We start from the raw sequence: 22,924 nt of genomic DNA on the forward strand, positions 1-22,924 counted from the left end.
CTAGAATCTGTAGCAAGAGTTGAAAATTGCTGTTCAGACGCTCTCCATCCAATCTGACAGAGCTTGAATTATTTTACAAAGAAGAATGGACAGAAATGTGACTCTCTAGATGTGCAAAGCTGGTAGAGACATCCCCAAAAAGACTTGCAGCTGTAATCGCAGTGAATGGTTGGTTCTACAAAGTATTGATTCAGGGGGGCTGAATACAAATGCCCCCCCCACACTTTTCACATATTTATTTGTAAAAAAAATGGTGAAAACCATTTATCATTTTCCTTCCACTTCACAATTATGTGCCACTTTGTGTTGGTCTATCACATAAAATCCCAATAAAATACATTTTACGTTTTTAGTTGTAACATGACAAAATGTGGAACATTTTGAGGGATATTAATACTTTTTCAAGGCTCTGTATAGTCATGTGAGCTGCGCAAATGAGAAAAAGGAGGCAATAAAGAGCTTAGAAGGGAACTAAAATATGAGCATGCTCAGTAGAGGACACCAGCTGGTCTACACAATCTCGGGTTGCAATGGAGACACAGCCGAGATGGGAGGGACATCTGAAGTCAGGATCAACCAGGTATACAACACTCCACACAAAACAAATACTTGTGGCTTTGTGAGTTGAACACTCTGTTATATAACATATAATGAGAGTTTTTCTTAGTCTGGGTTTAATGACACTTTAATACATCTTGTATTTCTTACTGCCTGAATTTAAAGCGGTTCTTCACCCTAAAGGGGAAGTTCCGCTAGTATTATCCCTCCCCCCCTCCGGTGCCACAATCGGCACCTTTCGGGGGGAGGGGGGTGCAGTTACCTGGATAATCCAGGTAACTGCACCCACTTCCGGCCAGACCGCCGCATGGCTCCGCCCACCGCCGCATGGCTCCCCCCCCCCGTTGTGTTCTGGGAAACGCACAGTTCCCAGAGACACAGCGGGGAACCAGCGCAGCGCGACTCGCGCATGCGCAGTAGGGAACCGGGCAGTGAAGCCCTCTTGCTTCACTTCCCGATTCCCTGACAGAGGATGGCGGCGGTGGCTGCAGCGAGACGAGCGATCGCTCGTCATCTGCCGCCGACATCGCTGGAACCTGGGACAGGTAAGTGTGATATTATTAAAAGTCAGCAGCTGCAATATTAGTAGCTGCTGGCTTTTAATATTTTTTTTTTTTGTGCAGCTCCTCTTTAACTCAGTATTCACTTCTTGTAGTCCCTGTACAGCAGAGCTTTGGTTGGGGAGGGAAAAGCAACACAAGGAACCAACTCCTGTGCAGTGCAAGGAGCATGCTGATAAGAGGAGAGGGCAGAGAATCGGAGAGATGAACTCATCAGTCTCCTGCTACTCTTTTTTTTTTTTTTTTTTTTTTTTTTGCTGACTAGCCACAGGTTGGGGGAGGGGCAAGACCTGTAAATACTATTGAGCCTTCAACATGGAGGTGAAAAGGTGGTAAAAGGCTCAGTAGAAGGGAAATGTAGTAAGTAATGACATTGTGCAGACATGCAGATCATTCTGTCCCTCATGCCCGGTCTTGTCTCTATTGTAGGGGTCTGTGGGTGCTGCGGAGCGCTGCGTCCTCGCTATAAACGTCTGGTGGATAATATCTTTCCTGAAGACCCCAAGGTAAGTCATTTGTTTATTCTATTTTATTTGTTTGATTTTCCTGCAGGGTGGATTTGATTTAGTTCAAGTCGATTTAAATCACAATTTAAGTCAATCGTAAAAAGGCTTGATTTAAATCCAAATTTTTAAAGAGTAGCTGTCATCCCTTTCCCACAGCGGCTCCTTCCCTTACCCGCTGGTGACTCACCGACAGTCCCATTCACTTTAATGGGACGGCTGGTGATGCAGCAGTGACCCAACCAGGTGAGGGATGTGGCGGCAGCAGGTGAGCGGATGCCCGCTAACAGGTGCTGCCATGATGAATCTGAAATGACAGGTGCTCTTTATATGTAAGGAATCATTCTTGCTGGTAGTTAGAATCTTTAACCACTTAAGCCCCGGACCAATTTGCAGCCAAAGGACCAAGACCCTTTTTGCGATTCGGCACTGCGTCGCTTTAACTGACAATTGCGCGGTTGTGCGACGTGGCTCCCAAACAAAATTTGTGTCTTTTTTTTTTTTTTTTCCCACAAATAGAGCTTTTTTTTTTTTTTTTGGTGGTATTTGATCACCTCTGCGGTTTTTATTTTTTGCGCTATAAACAAAAAAATTCAATATTTTTTACTTTTTGCTATAATAAATATCCCCAAAAAATATCAAAAAAAAAAAAAACCCCATTTTAGGACGATACGTAATCTTCTACATATTTTTGGTAAAAAAAAATCGCAATTAGCGATTATTGATTGGTTTGCGCAAAAGTTATAGCGTTTACAAAATAGGGGATAGTTTTTATAGCATTTTTATTAATATTTTCTTTTTTTACTAGTAATGGCGGCAATCGGCGATTTTTATTGTGGCTGCGACATTATGGTGGACACATCGGACATTTCTGACACATTTTTGGGACCATTGTCATTTATACAGCAATCAGTGCTATTTAAATGCACTGATTTCTGTGTAAATGACACTGGCAGTGAAGGAATTAACCACTAGGGGACAAGGAGGGGTTATGTATGACGTTATGTGTTTTTTTTTTTTTATTATAGGCGGCATGGCCTGGCATGTGACGTCACTGATCGTCTTTCCCTATATCAGGGAACAGACGTTTCGGTGACAGCCACACTAGGAAGCACGGAGAGAGGTTTGTTTACACAGACCTCTCCTCGTTCTTCAGCTCTGTGACCCAATCGTGGGACACCAGCGGTGATCGGGTCCGCGGGTTCCGCCGCCAGCTGGGCACTTAAAGAGCAACGTTCCTGTAAGTGCTTGTGCCCAGCCATGCCATTCTGCCGACGTACATGTGCAGGAAGCGGTCCTTAAGCGGTTAATATTTGCAAGCAAAATGAAAGATTCCTATTTAGAATAATAAGCTGTCAGGTTAGTAAAACAGCGATATCATAACCGATTCATTCATACAGTTTGTAGTGTACAAAGATTTTCAAAACAATGGGTTAATGGAATATTTTTCTGGACTTTTTTTTTCCTCTCATGGATGCTGTTAAATTGTGCGAAGACATCAATGCAGTGCATGTTATCTCAGCTTGCAGAGCTTGGATTGATTGATGAGTTTACCAAAAATGTAAATGTTGCAGAATATACAGCCTCATGCCACATAACTAAGCTCCATTTCATGCTGATTAAACTAAATTATTAATGTATCTTAAATAGAAAGCTAGATAGATTTTTACTCCAAAGGCATTTTATTAAAATAAAATTGATTTAAAAAATGTTTTTAAATAAAAAAAATAAAATCTGATTTAAATTTCAAAAATTCAAATATTTTTTTTTATTTTTATTTTTTTGTAAACATTATTGATTTTTATCCACCCTGTGTTCCTGTCCAAACAAATGCAACTGAAGATTGCAAAATCTGGTGCAACTCTGCATAGAAACCAATCAGCTTCCAGGTTTTATTGTCGAAGCTTAACCACTTAATGACCGAGCCTCTTTTTCAGACACGGTGTTTACATGTTTGAAACTGTTTTTTTTTTTGTTTTTTGGCTAGAAAATTACTTAGAACCCCCAAACATTATATATTGTTTTTTTTTTCTAACACCCTAGAGCAGGGGTAATGAATTAAAATTCAAGGAGGTCCGATCGCCAAAATTTTCTTTGGGCCGAGGTCCGAATCTCAAGTCTGTGCTACGACTCAGAAATATTGTAGTCACTGTATATCTATCAAAAACATGAGAAATGTACAATTTCCTTAGCATTTCAACAATATTTATTGTCAAGTTACATCTAGTGTCCCCAGATAAAGTTAAATCAGGTGTCCCCATCACAGTGCCCCTTTACATCAGGTGTCCCCATTACAGTGCCCCTTTACATCAGGTGTCCCCATCAAAGTGCCCCTTTACATCAGGTGTCCCCATCAAAGTGCCCCTTTACATCAGGTGTCCCCCTCACAGTGCCCCTTTACATCAGGTGTCCCATCACAGTGCCCCTTTACATCATGTGTCCCCATTACAGTGCCCCTTTACATCAGGTGTCCCCATCACAGTGCTTCTTTAAATCAGGTGTCCCCATCAAAGTGCCCCTTTACATCAGGTGTCCCCATCAAAGTGCCCCTTTACATCAGGTGTCCCCATCACAGTGCCCCTTTACATCAGGTGTCCCCATCACAGTGCCCCTTTACATCAGGTGTCCCCATCACAGTGCCCCTTTACATCAGGTGTCCCCATCACAGTGCCCCTTTACATCAGGTGTCCCCATCACAGTGCCCCTTTACATCGGGTGTCCCCATCACAGTGCCCCTTTACATCGGGTGTCCCCATCACAGTGCCCCTTTACATCGGTGTCCCCATCACAGTGCCCCTTTACATCGGGTATCCCCATCACAGTGCCCCTTTACATCAGACATTCCTGTCAGAGTGTCCCCTTACATCAGATGTCCCCATCAGAGTCCCCCTTAACATAAAATGTGCACATCAGGGTGTACCTTAACATAAAATCAGGGTCACACTGATGGGTAAATTTTATGTTAAGGGGCACTCTGATGGACACAACCAAACGTGCCTCTTAACTTAAAATTTGCCCATCAGAGTGCCCCTTTAATATAAAATGTGCCCATCAGTGTTGCTTTTAAAATAAAATATGCCCATCAGCGTATCCCCATCACAGTGCCCCTTTACATCAGGTGTCCCCATCACAGTGCCCCTTTACATCAGGTGTCCCCATCACAGTGCCCCTTTACATCAGGTGTCCCCATCACAGTGCCCCTTTACATCAGGTGTCCCCATCACAGTGCCCCTTTACATCAGGTGTCCCCATCACAGTGCCCCTTTACATCAGGTGTCCCCATCACAGTGCCCCTTTACATCAGGTGTCCCCATCACAGTGCCCCTTAACATAAAATGTGCACATCAGGATTTCCCTTAACATAAAATAAGTGTCATGCTTAAGGGGCACTCTGATGGACACAACAAAACGTGCCCCTTAACTTAAAATTTGCCCATCAAAGTGCCCCTTTTAATATAAAATGTACCCATCAGTGTTGCTCTTAAAATAAAATCTGCCCATCAGCGTGCCCCTTAACATAAAATAAGGGTCACACTGATGGGCACCTATTATGTTAGGAGGCACTCTGATGGACAAATTTTATTTTAAGGGGCATGCTGATGGGTATATTTTTAATGTGCACATTGATGGGCATATTTTGTACGGCACATTTTGCTGTACCCATCTGCGTGCCCCTTAACAAAATATGCCCATCGATGTGCACATTAAAAATATACCCATTACCGTGCCCCGTAAAATAAAATGTGTCCATCGGATTACCTCTTAACATAAAAGGTGCCCATCAGCGTGACCCTTATTTTATGTTAAGGGGAACGCTGATGGGAAAATTTTATGTTAAAGGGCACTCTGATGGGCACATTTTATTTTAAGGGGCACACTGATGGGTATATTTTTAATGTGCACACCGATGGGCATATTTTGTTAAGAGGCACCTTTAAAAAAAACATGTCCATCAGTGTGCACATAAAAAATATACCCATCAGCGTGCCCCTTACAAAAAAAAAGCCCAGCATTGTGCATATTAAAAATATACCAGTGTGCCCCTTAAAATATGCCCAACAGTGTGCACAGTAAAAACATTCTTATTTATAGATGACTAATGTGCCCACGTACCTTAACTGCAGGAGGGTGGGCACAACTGAAGCTGCCTCGCAATGACCCGGGAATCGGAAACCGCGGGCAGCAGGGGGGCGGGGCACGCACGTGACGTCACACCCCTACTGCCCGTGAGTGTCTCTTCAGCTCCGAGAGACGCGGCCAGGAGCAGGGGGCGGGCGCATGCGCGCAGCGTCACTGGTTGCTGGGGAAACCCGCGGTCCCAGCAAACCAGTGATTGCTGCTGTCATTTACTACACTGGCGGCATGGCGGTCCGGGCAGAAGCGCTGCTCGGTCCGGACTCGGACCGCGGGCCGCCATTTAATGACGGCTGCCCTAGAGCATAAAATGTTGGTCATTGCAATACTTTTTCACACCGCAGTGGTCTTACAAGCGCACTTTTTTTTGGGAAAAATTCACTTTTTTTGAATAAAAAAAATAAGACAACAGTAAAATTAGCCCAGTTTTTTTTTATATTGTGAAAGATGATGTTACGCTGAGTAAATTGATACCCAACATGTGACGCTTCAAAATTGTGCCCGCTCGTGGAATGGCGTCAAACTTTTACCCTCAAAAATCTCCATAAGCGACATTTAAAAAATTCTACATGTTGCATGTTTTGCGTTACAGAGGAGGTCTAGGGCTAAGAAAAAGTTTTGTGCTTTAAAAAGAAACAAAACAGTAAAGTTAGCCCAATGTTTTTGCATATTGTGAAAGATGATGTTACGCCGAGTAAATAGATACCTAACATGTCACGCTTCAAAATTGCACCCGCTCGTGGAATGGCGCCAAAGTTCGGTACTTAAAAATCCCCATAGACAACGCTTGAATTTTTTTTACTGGTTACATGTTTTGAGTTACAGAGGAAGTCTAGAGACAAAATGATTGCTCTCGCTCTACCTATCGCGGCGATACCTCACATGTGGGGTTTGACTACCGGTTTACATATGCGGGCGCTACTCACATATGCGTTTGCTTCTGTGCGCGAGCTCGTCGGGGTGTTTTAAAAAAAACTTTTATTTTTTTCTTATTTATTTTACTTGATTTTATTTACTTTTACACTGTTAAAAAAAAAAAAAAAAAAAAAAAATGGATCACTTTTATTCCTATTACAAGGAATGTAAACATCCCTTGTAAAATATGAGATCCAGGGTCAAAAAGTCCTCAGATCTCATATTTGGACTTAAATGTAATAGCAAAACAAAAAAAATTTTAATTTGAAAAAATTACATTGAAAAATATGCCTTTAAGAAGTATTTCGACGTCTCTTCAGCCCTGCTATGGTATGGAGACGGGTGAGGGCCATCTATCTTAGCCTCACTCGTCTCCATACCACAGACAAGGCAGGTCCCGATCGCCCCCGACGTCTCCGGTAAGCTGCGGAGGGTGCGGGAGAGCGGCGGGAACAAAACCACACTGGATTCCCCTTTTAAAAGTTGCAATGAAACCGCAGCAGGACATACAGCGGGTAAAAAGTATTGAACACGTCACAATTTTTCTAGGTAAATATATTTCTAAAGGTGCTATTGATATGACATTTTAATCACATGTCGGTAACAACCCATGCAATACATACATACAAAGACACCAAAACAAATAAGTGCAGAAATGCAGTTATGTGTAATAAAATGGAATGGCACAGGGAAAAAGTATTGAGCACATGAAGAAAGGGAGGGGCAAAAAGGCATGTAAAGCCAAGACACGCGATGAAATCTGTCAGCAATTAGAAAGTAATCCTGCAACTTGGGTGTAAATATAATAGTGATCAGCGCAACTTCCTATAATTGGATAAGATACACTGAAATGATTACCGTATATACTCGAGTATAGGCCGACCCGAATATAAGCCGAGGCCCCCAATTTACCCCCCAAAAAACTGGCAAACTTATTGACTTGTGTATAAGCCGAGGGTGAGACATGCCTGTCCATCCCTGTGTGTGTGTCCGTCCCTGTGTGTCCGTCCGTCCCTGTGTGTCCGTCCATCCCTGTGTGTGTGTCCGTCCCTGTGTGTCCGTCCATCCCTGTGTGTCCGTCCATCCCTGTGTGTGTGTGTGTCCATCCATCCATCCATCCCTGTGTGTGTGTGTGTGTCCATCCATCCATCCATCCCTGTGTGTGTGTCCATCCATCCATCCATCCCTGTGTGTGTGTGTGTCCATCCATCCATCCATCCCTGTGTGTGTGTGTCTCCATCCATCCATCCATCCCTGTGTGTGTGTGTCTCCATCCATCCATCCCTGTGTGTGTGTGTCTCCATCCATCCATCCCTGTGTGTGTGTGTCTCCATCCATCCATCCCTGTGTGTGTGTGTCTCCATCCATCCATCCCTGTGTGTGTGTGTGTGTGTGTGTGTGTGTGTGTGTCCAGCCTACCTGTGTCCTGAGCCTCCGTCCCGTGCCTTGCCTCCTTGCCTCCGTCCCGTGCCGTGCCTTGCCTCCTTGCCTCCGTCCCGTGTCGTGCCTTGCCTCCGTCCCGTCCCGTGCCGTGCCTTGCCTCCGTCCCGTCCCGTGCCTTGCCAGGATCGCCGCTCTTCGTCGGCGCCTCGGCGGCCATACTACAATTCGAAAGCCGCGCCTCCGCCTCCGCCTGTGATAGGCGGAACACTGAATTTCCCAGCAGCCTGTGTTCCGCCTATCACGGACATCGTCTCATCCTCGTACTACGGACGAGGATGAGACGATGTCCGTGATAGGCGGAACACAGGCTGCTGGGAAATTCAGTGTTCCGCCTATCACAGGCGGAGGCGGAGGCGCGGCTTTCAAATTGTAGTATGTCCGCCGTCTGTCTGCTCGATACGCTGATCGAGCAGTCAGACGGCGATGACTCGAGTATAAGCCGAGGGGGGCACTTTCAGCCTCAAAAAAGAGGCTGAAAATCTCGGCTTATACTCGAGTATATACGGTACTGTGGCAAAATGCACAAAAATTACATTGGTAACGATCGGTCAATCGCTGTGAAAGAAATTCCTTTTCAAACAATGTGCCGAAATTCTTGTGATCTACAAATCTTGTGAAAAACAATTCTTGCAATGAATGATTCAAATAATTTGTTGTAAACCGCATTAGACACCTCTTACATCACTTCCTGGTTCATTCAGTATATCCAGCCACTCCTTACGCGTTACATCACGACACGTGACTTCATCAGGGGGGCCGGATTGGCTGACGGCCCTTTCTTTTTATGTGCAAGGACAGGAAATTTCTTGGTGGCCATTTTGTTGGAGATAATGTCTCCAAACCTGCAACTCGTCAGTGAAAATGAATATCAGCTGGTTCAGTCTCAACTGATGGCCTATAAAAAGGTGTCTCATTATCGAGGTGTCACACAAAAAAACTTCTCATGATGGGTAAAAGCAAGGCGCGATCTTAAGACATTCAAAACCCTACTGTTGCAAAACATGCTGTGATGGCATTGGTTACAGGAGGATTTCTAAACGTCTGAATTTTCCAGTGAGCACTGTTGGGATCATAATCCATAAGTGGAAAGAACATAATTTCACTATAAACCGGCCACGACCAGGTTCTCATCACAAGATCACCAACAGAGGAGTAAAAATAATTATTAGAAGCGTTGTCCAAGAGCCAAGGACCACTTGTGGAGAGTTTCAGTAAACCCTGGAATTAGCAGCTACAATTGTTTCAAAGAAAACAATAAGATTGCACACAACCGCCATGGCCTGTATGCACACTCACCACGCAAGACTCCATTGCTGAAGAGAAAGCATGTTGAAGCTCGTTCAAAGTTTACAGCAGAACATTTAGACATGCCTGTGAAATACAGGGGGAATATAGTCTGTTCAGATGAGACCAAAATTGAACTCTTTGGATGCCATAATACACACCATGTTTGGAGGTCAAATGGCACTTCACCCCAAATACACCCTCCATACCAACAGTGAAGTTTGTAGGTGGGAGCATCACGATGTGGGGCTGGTTTTCAGAATACGGTACCGGCAAACTTCATATCATTGAAGGACGAATGAATGGAAAAATGTACCAAGACATTCTTGAAAAAAATCTGCTGCCATCTACCAGGATGATGAAGATGAAAGGAGGGCGGACATTTCAGCAACACAATCATCCCAAACACAAAGCCAAGGAAACGCTCAATTGTTTTGAAAGAAAGAAAATAAATCTGCTAGAATGGCCCAACCAATCACCTGACTTGAATCCAATAGAAAATCTATGTTAAGCACTGAAGATCAGAGTTCATAGAAGAAGCCCACAGAACCTTCAAGATATGAAGACCGTGTGGAAGAACGGGCCGAAATCACACCTGAGCAACGCTTGCGACTCGTTTCTCCATACAGGAGGCGTCTTGATGACATCATTACCAACAAAGGATTTTGTACCAAGTATTAAATTTCAGCATGTTCAATACTTTTTCCCTGTGTCATTCCATTTTATCACACAGAACTTCATTTCTGAACTGATTTGTTTTGGTGTCTTTGTATAAATGGATTTCATGGGTTGTGGTGAAAATGTCAGGTCAATAGCACCTTTAGAAAAATGGTGACGCGTTTAATGCTTATTTTGCCCGCTGTATGTGAACCGAGCCTTACACTTTTCAATGTATTTTAGCCTAGTTGTTTAATCTCCTCACACCCGCTCCGGCGTTTTTGAGCGGATATATCTGAATGATGCCTGTAGCTACAGACATCATTCAGATATTGCCCTTTTCAGCCGGCGATTCCCTACACTATAAGAATCATAAGGCTGTTCCGCCACTTGATCATTCTTACGGGAGGCAAGAGGGGACGCCCCCCCCTCCTGCCACTCTCCGGTGCTTCTACCAACTTGCCACTATGATCGGTGAGTCGGAGACGGGATCCGCCGGCCCCGGATGTTGATCATAGAGATTTCAGGCAGACCAGAAGTTCGCTGGAGTCTCTATGATCGTCGGAGGCCGGGTGCAGTGTTAGGACTTCACGCCCGGCCTCTGCATCCAAAAAAAGTGGGGATTTTTAAGTTCCGAACTTTGGCGCCATTCCACGAGCGTGTGTAGTTTTGAAGCGTGACATGTTAGGTTTCTATTTACTCGGCGTAACAACATCATCTTTCACAATATGCAAAAACATTGGGCTGACTTTACTGTTTTGATAAAGGGATATTCCTGCGCTACCATGTAAGAAAATATAAATAATAATAAGAGAACTGCTGCATACACCGAAGTGGATCAGACCCCATACCCAATATAAATGTAAATAAATAGAACAGCACAACACCACTCTTTCTATCACTTAATCAGACAATCCTCAATATGGGCAGTATATTACTGTGCTTCTCCTCTGCCACCAGTAGTAATAGATATTAGGGCCGAAACAACGAATCGATTAATCGATTACTATTTTTATAATCAATTAATCGGCCAGTAACATAATGGGGTTAAAAAAAAACTAAAATTAGCCCTTTATAGTACAAAAAGAGAAAATCACTACTGTAAATATTACTTTTACTATCCCATAGTAAAAAATTAACCCCTTACAGTAGAGATTATTTGCTCTTTTTGTACTCATTTTTAGTTTTTTTAACCCCATTATGTTACTAAACATCTCAGGCCTGGGTCACACCTTTGTGTTTTTTGGTGCTTTTTGAAGAAACGCACTACAGTTCATTTACATGGTTTCCTATGGGACACGTTCACATCCATGATTTTTTCAGCTGCTGCGTATTTGGAAAAGACAAGGACTATTTTTTTTATTTTTTTTTTTAGCGCAAAAATGGTGCTATTTTGTTTTTTTGGTTCAATATACTTCAAAAGGAGAAGCTACAGAAAAGCATGTAATAATGCGTTTTTGCAGCAATTTGTGTTTTTTAATCTGCCCAACAACAAATTGTCCAAAAAAAATGTAAAAATGCAATTCGCAGCAAAATTACCTTTTTTTTTATTTTAAGGTTTTAACCACTTGAGGACCGCCGTATTGCCAATGTACGTCAGCACAATGGCACAGGCAGGCACAATCACGTACATCTACGTGATTGCCTTCCAGCGGGTGGGGGGTCCGATCGGACCCCCTCCCGCTGGTTACGGCGGTCCGATTCGGTCCAGGAGCGCTCCGTGATGAGGGGATGGCCGTTGGTTTTCGGCCACCCCCTCTGGATCGCTCCTGGCCAATGAGAAGCTTCCTCCCCTGTGTATTGTTTACACAGGAAGGAGGAAGTGATGTCATTCTCCTCGGGGCGGTCTTTTTGACTGGACTACGAGGAGAAAAGTAAAAGTAAGTGTGCACCAACACTACACTGACATGTAGGTACACACAGGCACACAAACCCCCCCGATCCCCCCCCGCCCCCCCTCCCCCCCAGTCACAGTGTCACTGATTGCATTGATCATTTCTTTACTGATCAATGCATTCAGTGTCAGTTGTGACAGTAAAAACTGTCAGGACAGTTAGTGTTAGGTCCAGGGTAGCCCCCTATCACCCCCCAATAAAGATTTAACCCCCTGATTGCCCCTAGAGTTAACCCTTTCACCCCCTTTTGCCAGTGTCACTAAGCGATCATTTTTCTGATCGCTGCATGTGTCGCTAGGTAGCTAGTTATTTTTTTAGGTTCACCGCCAGGTTTTTATATCGCTAGGTACCCCGATATACTACCCAATAATGGTTTTAACCCCTTGATTGCCGCTAGTTAACCCTTTCACCCCCTTTTGCCAGTGTCACTAAGCGATCGTTTTTCTGATCGCTGCATCAGTGTCGCTACAGTCGCTAGGTAGCTAGTTATTTTTTTAGGTTCACCGCCAGGTTTTTATAGCGCTAGGTACCCCGATATACTACCCAATAATGGTTTTAACCCCCTGATTTCTGCTAGTTAACCCTTTCACCCCCTTTTGCCAGTGTCACTAAGCGATCGTTTTTCTGATCGCTGCATTAGTGTCGCTACAGTCGCTAGGTAGCTAGTTATTTTTTTAGGTTCACCGCCAGGTTTTTATAGCGCTAGGTACTCCGATATACTACCCAATAATGGTTTTAACCCCCTGATTTCTGCTAGTTAACCCTTTCACCCCCTTTCACCAGCGATCACAGTATAAGTGTCACTGGTGACGCTGGTTAGCCAGTTAGTTATTTAGGTTCCCCGTCAGGTTTTTATATAGCGCCAGGGACCCCCATATACTACCTAATAAAAATTTGAACCCCCTGATTGCTCCTAGTTAACCCTTTCACCACTGATCACCGTATAAGTGTTACGGGTGACTCTGGTTAGTTTGTTTTTTATAGCATCAGGGCACCCACCATTTATTACCCAATAAAGGTTTAACCCCCTGATCACCCGGCGGGTGATATCAATTAGGTTTTAGGGTCAGGGTCTGCGTCGCCCCAGGCAGCGCTAGGTTAGTGCCAGTACCGCTAACACCCACACACAAAGCATACACCTCCCGTAGTGGTATAGAATCTGAACAGATCAATATCTGATCTGATCAGATCTATACTAGCGTCCCCAGCAGTTTAGGGTTCCAAAAAAACGCATTGTTAGCGGGATCAGCCCAAATACCTGCTGGCACCTGCGTTTTGCCCCTCTGCCCAGCCCACCCAAGTGCAGTATCGATCGATCACTGTCACTTACAAAACACTAAACACATAACTGCAGCGATCGCAGAGTCAGGCCTGATCCCTGCCATCGCTAACAGGTTTTTTGGTAGCATTTTATATTCAAATCCGGAAGGCAGTGCTTGGTTTTCGGGGTCCCGTACGTGGCTAGGCTCCCAAAAAGTCCCCCACATGTGGTATCCCCGTACTCGGGAGAAGCAGCAGAATTTATTTTGGGGTGTAATTTGACTTCTGCCCATAGCATGTGTGAGCAATATATCATTTAGTGACAACTTTGTGCAAAAAAAAAAAAAGTTTGTAATATTCCCGCAACTTTTGGCAAAATATAAAATATTCCATGGACTCAACATGCCTCTCAGTAAATAGCTTGGGGTGTCTACTTTCCAAAATGGGGTCATTTGGGGGGGTTTTGTGCTATTTTGGCATTTTATGGACTTCGAAACTGTGATAGGTAGTGAGGAGTTAAATCAAAAATTTGCACCCTTAGAAATCCTGAAGGTGGTGATTGGTTTTCGGGGTGCCGTGCGCGACTAGACTCCCAAAAAGTCCCACATATGTGGTATCCCCGTACTCAGGAGAAGCAGCAGAATGTATTTTGGGGTGTCATTTCACATATGCCCATAGCATGTGTGAGCAATATATCATTTAGTGACAACTTGGTGCAAAAAAAAAAAAGTTTGTAATATTCCCGCAACTTGTGGCAAAATATAAAATATTCCATGGACTCAACATGCCTCTCAGTAAATAGCTTGGGGTGTCTACTTTCCAAAATGGGGTCATTTTGGGGGGTTTTGTGCTATTTTGGCATTTTATGGCCTTCGAAACTGTGATAGGTAGTGAGGAGTTAAATCAAAAATTTGCACCCTTAGAAATCCTGAAGGTGGTGATTGGTTTTCGGGGTGCCGTGCGCGACTAGACTCCCAAAAAGTCCCACACATGTGGTATCCCCATACTCGGGAGAAGTAGCGGAATATATTTTGGGGTGCAATTCCACATATAACCATGGCATGTGTGAGCAATATATCATTTAGTGACAACTTTTTGTAAAAAAAAATTTTTTTATTTTTTTTTGTTATTATTCAATCCCTTAGGACAAAAAAAATAAATATTCAATGGGCTCAACATACCCATCAGCAATTTCCTTGGGGTGTCTACTTTCCAAAATGGGGTCATTTGGGGGGGATTTGTACTGCCCTGCCATTTTAGCACCTCAAGAAATGAGATCGGCAGTCATAAATTAAAAGCTGTGTAAATTCCAGAAAATGTACTCTAGTTTGTAGACGCTATAACTTTTGCGCAAACCAAAAAATATACGCTTATTGACATTTTTTTTACTAAAGACATGTGGCTGAATAAATTTTGCCCTCAATGTATGACTAAAATTTAGTTTATTCGATTTTTCTTATAACAAAAAGAAGAAAATATCTTTTTTTTTCAAAATTTTCGCTCTTTTTCCATTTATATCGCAAAAAAAAAAAAAAAAAAATCGCAGAGGCAATCAAATACCATCAAAAGAAAGCTCTATTTGTGGGAAGAAAAGGACACAAATTTCGTTTGGGTGCAATATTGCATGACCGCGCAATTACCAGTTAAAGCAGCGCAGTGCGAAATTGCAAAAAGACCTCTGGTCCTTAAGGTATTTATTGGTCCGGAGCTGAAGTGGTTAATCGATTTAACCGATTAATGGATACAATATTCGGCCAACTAATAGATTATGAAAATAATCGTTAGTTGCAGCCCTAATAGATCTAGAAAGACACAAAGAAAGGAAAAAAAATAATAATACAGATCTCTAATAATCTTAAAATGCCAATCTCAATAATGCTTATAAAAGTGCTCCGTGACAGCAGTATTGTACAACCAGTGCAAAAAAATGGCAGATACCAAAATTTCTAATGTAAACAATAAAGCTTGTGTAAACATCCGTATGAAGTGCAGAGTGAACCAGTAATAGATAAATATATATAATATTAGAGGTCGACCGATATATCGGCCGATATTTGCCATTTTTTAAATAATCGGCATCGGCCAATTTGTGCTGATAAAAAGCCGATTTAGAACTACAGCGGGACTTTGAAATGACTTCTGTAAGAAGTGAGTGTGAGTTTCCTGAGTCGTCATAGCAACCCTTTCCTCCTCTCTGGGCAGTCTGCCAAGAAAAGAACTAAATGATACAATCAGGGCTGCTGTTAGAAATCACAGGGCCCCATACAGCCTACAAGGCAACACCCCCCCCCCCCCCCCCCCCCCATATATCAATATTTTTTTTTTTTTACAAAAAATACACTAAAATTATTATTAGCGGACACAAACATAACAGAAAACCAGTGTAAATGAGCCCTTTTATAATAGGACAGGGAGGGGGAAGCAATTACAGGAACAATGCTCTGTGTCTCTCCCTGCAGCAGCTGAAAGCTGGTGGGTGGGATAGAAACCGGCTTTTATCTGCTGCAGAGAGCCGCACAGGGCATCTTTCTGGAATTACCCCTCTGATCGACAACACCGATTCCTCTTGGTGTTAGGTCCCCTCTGTGTGCCAGGGCCCCCTACAGGAGGACTGGTGGTCCCCCCCTATCAGCGGCCCTGGATACAATGTTTACACTTGAATGAATGAAATCATCTCTGTGTGTAGAAGTTCTCAGTTTAACCATTTAAAGACTAAATCTTTTCTGACACTTGTTGCTTACAAGTAAAAATCCTGTATTTTCTGCCAGAAAATCACTTAGACCCCCCAAAAATTCTATATATTTTTTTAGCAGAGATCCTAGGGAATAAAATAGCGGTTGTTGCAATATTTTGTCACACGGCATTTGCACAGAGGTCTTTCAAATGCATTTTTTTTGGGAAAAAAATACACCATTTAAAAAATAAAAATAAAATAAAAACAGTAAAGTTAGCCCATTTTTTTTTTTTTTTGTCCAAAAGTTTTGACTACCTGTTTCTATTTAATATATATATATATATATATATATATATATATATATATATATATATATATATATATATATATATATATATATATATATATATATATATATATAATTTTTTTTTTTTTTTTTTATCTAAATCATACATACAAGTAAACTGATTGGAGGTTTGTTTTGTTTAATAAATGTTTAACTGTAAGAAATTTTCTGTATCACGTATGAAGGCTGCTTTCACACTGGAGCGGGCAGGCGTTGATGGTAAAACGCAAGTTTTAGCGGCTCTTTACCATCATTTTAGCGGTGCTATTTGGCTGCTAGTGGGGCACACATAACCCAGCTAGCGGCCAAGGAAGAGGTTAAATGCGCCCATGAAGCACTGCTGCCAAATCGCATTGCATGCGCTTCGGCAGTGGTGCCCATTCATATCAATGGGCAGGAGTGGTGGAGGAGCGGTATACACCACTCCAAACGTGCTGCTTGCAGGACTTTTTTTAAAGATCCTGCCAGCGCATCGCCTCAGTGTGAAAGCACTCTGTCTTTCACACAGACTGCAGGGGAGCCATTTTACAGGCACTTTACAGGCGCTATTTTTAGCCCAAAAGCGCCTTAAAACGCCACAGTGGGAAAGGTGTGTTAGATCAAGGGGGATTAAAAATAAATAAAATAAAATCGGCCTAACATATCGGCCCAAAAAATTGGCATCATATATCGGCTATCGGCCACCATGATTTCTAAATATCGGCATCGGCATCGGCCAGAGAAAAACCCATATCGGTCGACCTCTATATAATATATTCAAAAGGTGTATAAATTAATAATGTGCAAAAGTGCATATAGCAGCGTACTGTCCACCCGGCCTGTGCAAATAAGCAAACTTACCGCGATAGCAGCCAATATATAAATAAATATTTTACAAAGTAAATCAATCCAAATGCATATTAATGAATACCTTTCAAAATAAATCGATCCAAATGCCTAAATATGTGTATAAAAATCGAGGTATTTTTCTATATATAGAGAACGTTACGTGATGACGTAATTTCGTTACGATGGGACTAGTAGCCAATAGCTTTGATGTAGGAATTTGATCTGAGCATGCGTGGCACTTGGTCCGATCAAAATTCTCTACACATGATCGGAGTATGTCCTATCGGACCAGTTGGTCGGAAAATATTTCTAACAAGTTGGAAATTTGGGTCCGACGGAGATTCCGACGGAATCAGTCCGATGCATACCACACACAGTCGGATTATCCGACAACACGGTCCGATAGGACACATTCCGACGGATTCTCCGATCGTGTGTACAAGGCTTTAAAGTGGAAGTGCTTCAAGCGGTTCTGCACCTAAAATAAAAATATTAAAAGCCAGCAGCTACTAATATTGCAGCTGCTGACTTTTAATAAATTGACACTTACCTGTCCCAGGATCCAGCGATGTCGGTGGCAGATGACGAGTGATCGCTCGTCTCGCTGCAGCCACCGCCGCCATCCTCTGTCAGGGAATCGGAAAGTGAAGCATTACAGCTTCACTGCCCGGTTCCCTACTGCGCATGCACGAGTCGCGCTGCGCGTCTCTTATGGTCCCCCGCTGTGTCTCTGGGAACTGTGTGTTTCCCAGAACACAACGTGGGGCGGGGGGTCTGCGGCGGTCTGGACGGAAGTGGGTGCAGTTACCTGGATTATCCAGGTAACTGCACCCCCCTCCCCCCTGAAAGGTGCCGATTGTGGCACTGGAGGGGGGGAGGGATCAGATTAGCGGAACTTCCCCTTTAGGGTGAAGAACCGCTTTCACTGTGCAAATTGTGCAATCTCTCCAAAGAAAAGTGACAGCATCCAGGCGTTTCTCCACTCCGTGCAAACACACACTGTTAGGTGGTGGCCCCTTACATTGTGGCAAGGAGATAACCGCATGCGCATATATATATATATATATATATATATATATATATATATATATATATATATATATATATTATACACACACACACACTGTATGTTTTAAAACTCTTCGCCCCATGTCCATAGATACTGGTGATAATAGATCTTTACTCCTCTTTTTTTCGTCTTTTTCTCTCGGTGGGAGCAAGGATAAATCAACAGAGGAGGAGTACCATAATGTAGTAATTTTTTAAAACCAATCAATATGTTTATTATTATTATACAGGATTTATATAGCGCTGACCGTTTACAGAGCACTTTACAACATGAGGGCAGACATTACAATACAATACAATACAATTCAAGACAGGGGGAATCAGAGGGCCCTGACCACTTAAGGACCGCCTCACGCCGATATACATCGGCAGAATGGCACAGCTGGGCACAATCGCGTACCTGTACGTGGCTGTTTAAGTGCCCAGCCGTGGGTCAGGAGCGTGCCGCTGGCAGCGCACTCCCGACCCGGTCCTGAGCTCCATGGCCGTGGGACCAGCGGACCCGATCACCACTGGTGTGCCGCGATCAGGTAACAGAGCTGAAGAACGAGGAGAGGTCTGTGTAAACAAACCTCTCCCCGTGCTTCCTACTGTGGCTGTCACCGATCGTCTGTTCTCTGATATAGGGAAAGACTATCGGTGACATCACAAGCCAGGCCACGCCCCCCCCTAAAAAAAAAACACATAACGTCACACACAACCCCTCCTCGCCCCCTAGTGGTTAACTCCTTCACTGCCAGTGTCATTTACACAGGAATCAGTGCATTTAAATAGCACCGATTGCTGTATAAATGACAATGGTCCCAAAAATGTGTCAAAAATGTCCGATGTGTCCGCCATAATGTCACAGTCACAATAAAAATCGCTGATCGCCGTCATTACTAGTAAAAAAAAAAATATATATATATATATATATTAATAAAAATGCTATAAAACTATCTCCTATTTTGTAAACGCTATAACTTTTGCGCAAACCAATCAATAATCGCTAATTGTGATTTGATTATTTTTTTTTTAACAAAAATATGTAGAAGAATACGTATCAGCCTAAATTGAGGGAAAAAAAAATGTTTTTAAATATATTTTTGGGGGATATTTATTATAGCAAAAAGTAAAAAATATAGAATTTTTTTCAAAATTGTCGCTCTATTTTTGTTTATAGCGCAAAAAATATAAACCGCAGAGGTGATCAAATGCCACCAAAAGAAAGCTCTTTTTGTGGGGAAAAAAAAGGAAGCCAATTTTGTTTGGGAGCCACGTCGCACGAGCGCAATTGTCAGTTAAAGCGACGCAGTGCCGAATCACAAAAAGGGGCCTGGTCCTTTTGGCTGTAAATTGGTCCGGGGCTTAAGTGGTTAAAATCTCTCACAGGGTACTCGCATATAAAACTCAAACAAAATTGCTCATCTCCAACGAGCAGCGAGCTCGTGCTGTGTACATCAAAATCAAACACCTTTCCCGTCCCTACGCGTGACGTCACACCCCCGTGACTTCATCACCCCTGTTAAACTGTTAAACACAGTTTACGATGTTTCAGTTTATGAATGGAGAGAGTAGCCGCTGTCTCCTCTACATTCATGTTCAGTGCTGCTGAGGCTGCTGAGGAATGGGCCAGGGGAATCTGTGTCCTCAGTCCCTTTCCATGTCTCAAAAGGAAGATGTCAGGGGTCTGTTTAGAGCCCTGATATCTCACCAAAGCCCCCCCCCCCAACAGGGTTGAATAAAAAAATAAAAGTAATAAAAAGGAAATATTTATTACAATGTTTCAAAGTAAAATTGTAAAAATAATAAAAAAAAAAAAAACGTCCACCCCCCCAAAAAAAAGCATTGTATAAAAAAAAAAAAAGACTAAATATGGAAATTGTAAAAAAATGTAATTGTAAAAAAGAAAAAAAAAAATACTGGCACGGTCCAAGCCCCAGCAATGCCCATCTGCTGCATATTAGTCACATGACATTTAAAAAAAAGTATCGGCGACTACTTGAAAAAAAGTATTGATGCTGGTACTCGATCTTAAAAAAGTTGTATCAGTGCAATCCTAATTCATAGATCACATTTCATTCATAGAATTTCTAGTAGGGTGTCTATGAATGGAGGAGAACACCAGATTGTGGGGGTGAAAGGGGGGGCATCAGAGGACGAAGATTTCGCCTATACCTGGAGACAGCAGCACAAGGGACACATCACACTGATGGCAAATAATGTCTCCTGTGCTATTTCATTTTTTATGCCCCCCATTTAGGATTTAAAACTAATCGCATTCACATGTATTTCCAAGAAACATTAAAAGGGATATAATTTATCTTGAACTTTTTTTAATCTTTTTAAAACATCTTATTTTGTTGTTGTTCCAGGATGGACTTGTTAAGTCTGACATGGAAAAGCTCACATTCTATGCGGTCTCTGCACCAGAGAAACTTGACCGCATTGGCGCTTACTTGGCGGAGAGGTTGAGCAGAGATGTGGTGAGACATCGCTATGGGTGAGTGACATCACGACGTACAACATGGGAGGGGACATGCTTTATCACCACGGTTTAAAAACGTAATTTCGGTAAAAGAACCAGGAATCCTCTCTCCTAAGCAATGGTAATGTGCCATAGAAATCCGAACCTTCTTAAAGGCCAACTCCAGCCAGCCACGCTCCTTTCCTGACAACGGGCCCCCTGAAGTTTACTGGAAAAGCAAAGCTTTGTAGAGTGTCAATCTCCTGGTTCCCCCTGGGTGGCGCTCTCTAGTTCATGTAGCTGACCTCCATGTCACTGCAGGAGGATCCAGTGAGAGCTAATGGGGACTTACTGCTGCACCGGCTGAGATCTGAGCCGTGTGTATCCTGCTTAACCACTTGACCTCTGGAAGATTTACCCCCCCCCCCCCTTCATGACAAGGCCATTTTTTGCTATACAGCACTGCGTTCCTTTAACTGACAATTGCATGGTCGTGCAACACTGTACCCTCATTTTTTTACCTCACAAATAGAGCTTTCTTTTGGTGGTATTTGATCACCACTGCCAGTTTTTCTTTTTTTGCGCTTTAAACTATACCTATATAGTAGATATTTTTAAATATTTGTTATGCTTCATGCATGTTCTTCAAATAACCAGATGGACACACCATAGGATTCCTTTCTAGGTTCAACTTTATAAATTTTTCCAGATATAAATGCATTATCCAAGTGTATAGTAATGTAGACCTCATCTATAAGTAAATATATGTTCCTTTGCTGACATACTGCTATGTATTCTATGCAATATGGATGTTGCCATTTTAATTTTTTTTTCTGTTTGTGAAATGTCAATAAACGTTACCCTTTAAAAAAATAAAAATAAAAAAATAAATAAAAAAACGACACTTTTGTGGGAACCAGTGACACTAATACAGTGATCAGTGCTAAAAATGTACACTGTCACTGTACTAATGGGAAGGGGGAGGGAGTGGTTAAACATCTAGGGAGATCAAAGGGTTAAACGTGTGCCTAGCCAGTGTTTTTGTGTACTATTTTTACTAAAGGATGTGATGGATGTTACTGGAAAGAAAATCCATCGCATCCCCACGGTCAGAACAGAGCTCTGCCTTGTTTACATAGGCAGAGATCTGTTTCTTTCTCTACTGGATGATCAGCGGGTGCCAGTTTGCTGGACCCAGATGATCGTCGGCTTATGCAGTGACTAATCACAGCAGAAGTGTGCGCCCTCTACCAGGAAGTGTAGAATCATATGTCTAGTCTGTGTGTGTGTGTGTGTATATATCTATATATATATCTATATATATATATATATATATATATATATGTATATGTGTGTGTGTGTGATTTTGCACAGAACAGCCATCCTGTAGCAGTAAATCTACTATGGTGCGGTCGACAAGTGATTAAACCATGCTGTTACTGATATGCAAATTTTTATTGTTGCCATCAGCTAAGCCGTCATCTCCATTTCTAAAGCAGCCAATCGAAGATTTGATTTTCTTTCCTTCCACAACGGGTGTAAGGAAAGAAAATCACCATAGTCCTCCCTCAACACAGTCCATGTTGAGGGAGGAATGCCTCTCTCAGTGCTGTAGTGTTCTGCTGGTGGGCAGCCTTCCTGGGCCCACATAACACCATGATTGCTGCTAGCGGTTATGGCCTCTGGCAGTAATCTCATTGTAAAAAATCAGAAAGGCTGGTTGTACCCAAATCGCTTGATGGATCGACTTTGGTACACTCAGCCTGTCCACAGATGGATCAAATCTCCGCCTGTCCCTGTTGAATCCAGAGCAGAGAGCAGTGACTGACAAACATAAAAAAAACATGTAGTCTCTTGTGCAGAATGATGCCCATAGATTGTCTAGATGTTAAAATACATGTTTTGTATTTTCAGCAATGTCTTCATTGCAATGGAGGCCCTGGATCAGCTCCTTATGGCCTGCCACTCCCAGAGCATCAAGCCGTTTGTGGAGAGTTTTCTGCATATGGTGGCCAAGCTTCTGGAGTCTGGAGAACCCAAGCTGCAGGTCTATGGAACAAATTCTGTAAGTAGTAGATTTGCAGTTCCTCCTTCTCTTATCTTAAATTTCAAAAGGTTCTGTGGAATGGAAATGCCCTTGAATGTTGCATATGTATACACAGGGTCTTGCAGAACCATAAAGCAATCTGTGGGGCATCCAAGTAAATATGTAGAAACATTTTTTGTGATGATCTAGAAACAGCAGAAAGAGTGTTTCTGGAATGAGAACTCTGGAGGGAAAAGTTACTTGCACTTTCATTATGGTCCTCATTTCATTCCATAATGTATTTTTTAATGTCTTTAGGGCACCTCT

The 22,924-nt window shown here is 42.6% G+C and overlaps 1 protein-coding gene across 3 annotated transcripts in view; it reads left to right on the forward strand.

Annotated features, from left to right (window-relative positions):
- EFR3A (EFR3 homolog A) overlaps positions 1 to 22,924 on the forward strand; it is a 258,754-nt gene that overhangs the window by 74,598 nt on the left and 161,232 nt on the right. For all 3 annotated transcript variants that reach the window (XM_077493357.1, XM_077493355.1, XM_077493356.1), the window contains 3 exons: positions 1,548 to 1,624; positions 20,480 to 20,607; positions 22,486 to 22,636. In XM_077493357.1, the coding sequence (XP_077349483.1) occupies positions 1,548 to 1,624; positions 20,480 to 20,607; positions 22,486 to 22,636 (356 nt within the window). The remainder of the gene's footprint in view (positions 1 to 1,547; positions 1,625 to 20,479; positions 20,608 to 22,485; positions 22,637 to 22,924) is intronic.

The sequence above is a fragment of the Lithobates pipiens genome, unplaced genomic scaffold, assembly GCF_037356315.1.
Source record: "Lithobates pipiens isolate NorthernLeopardFrog02 unplaced genomic scaffold, aLitPip1_a1.2 Scaffold_19, whole genome shotgun sequence".
Taxonomy (NCBI): domain Eukaryota; kingdom Metazoa; phylum Chordata; class Amphibia; order Anura; family Ranidae; genus Lithobates; species Lithobates pipiens.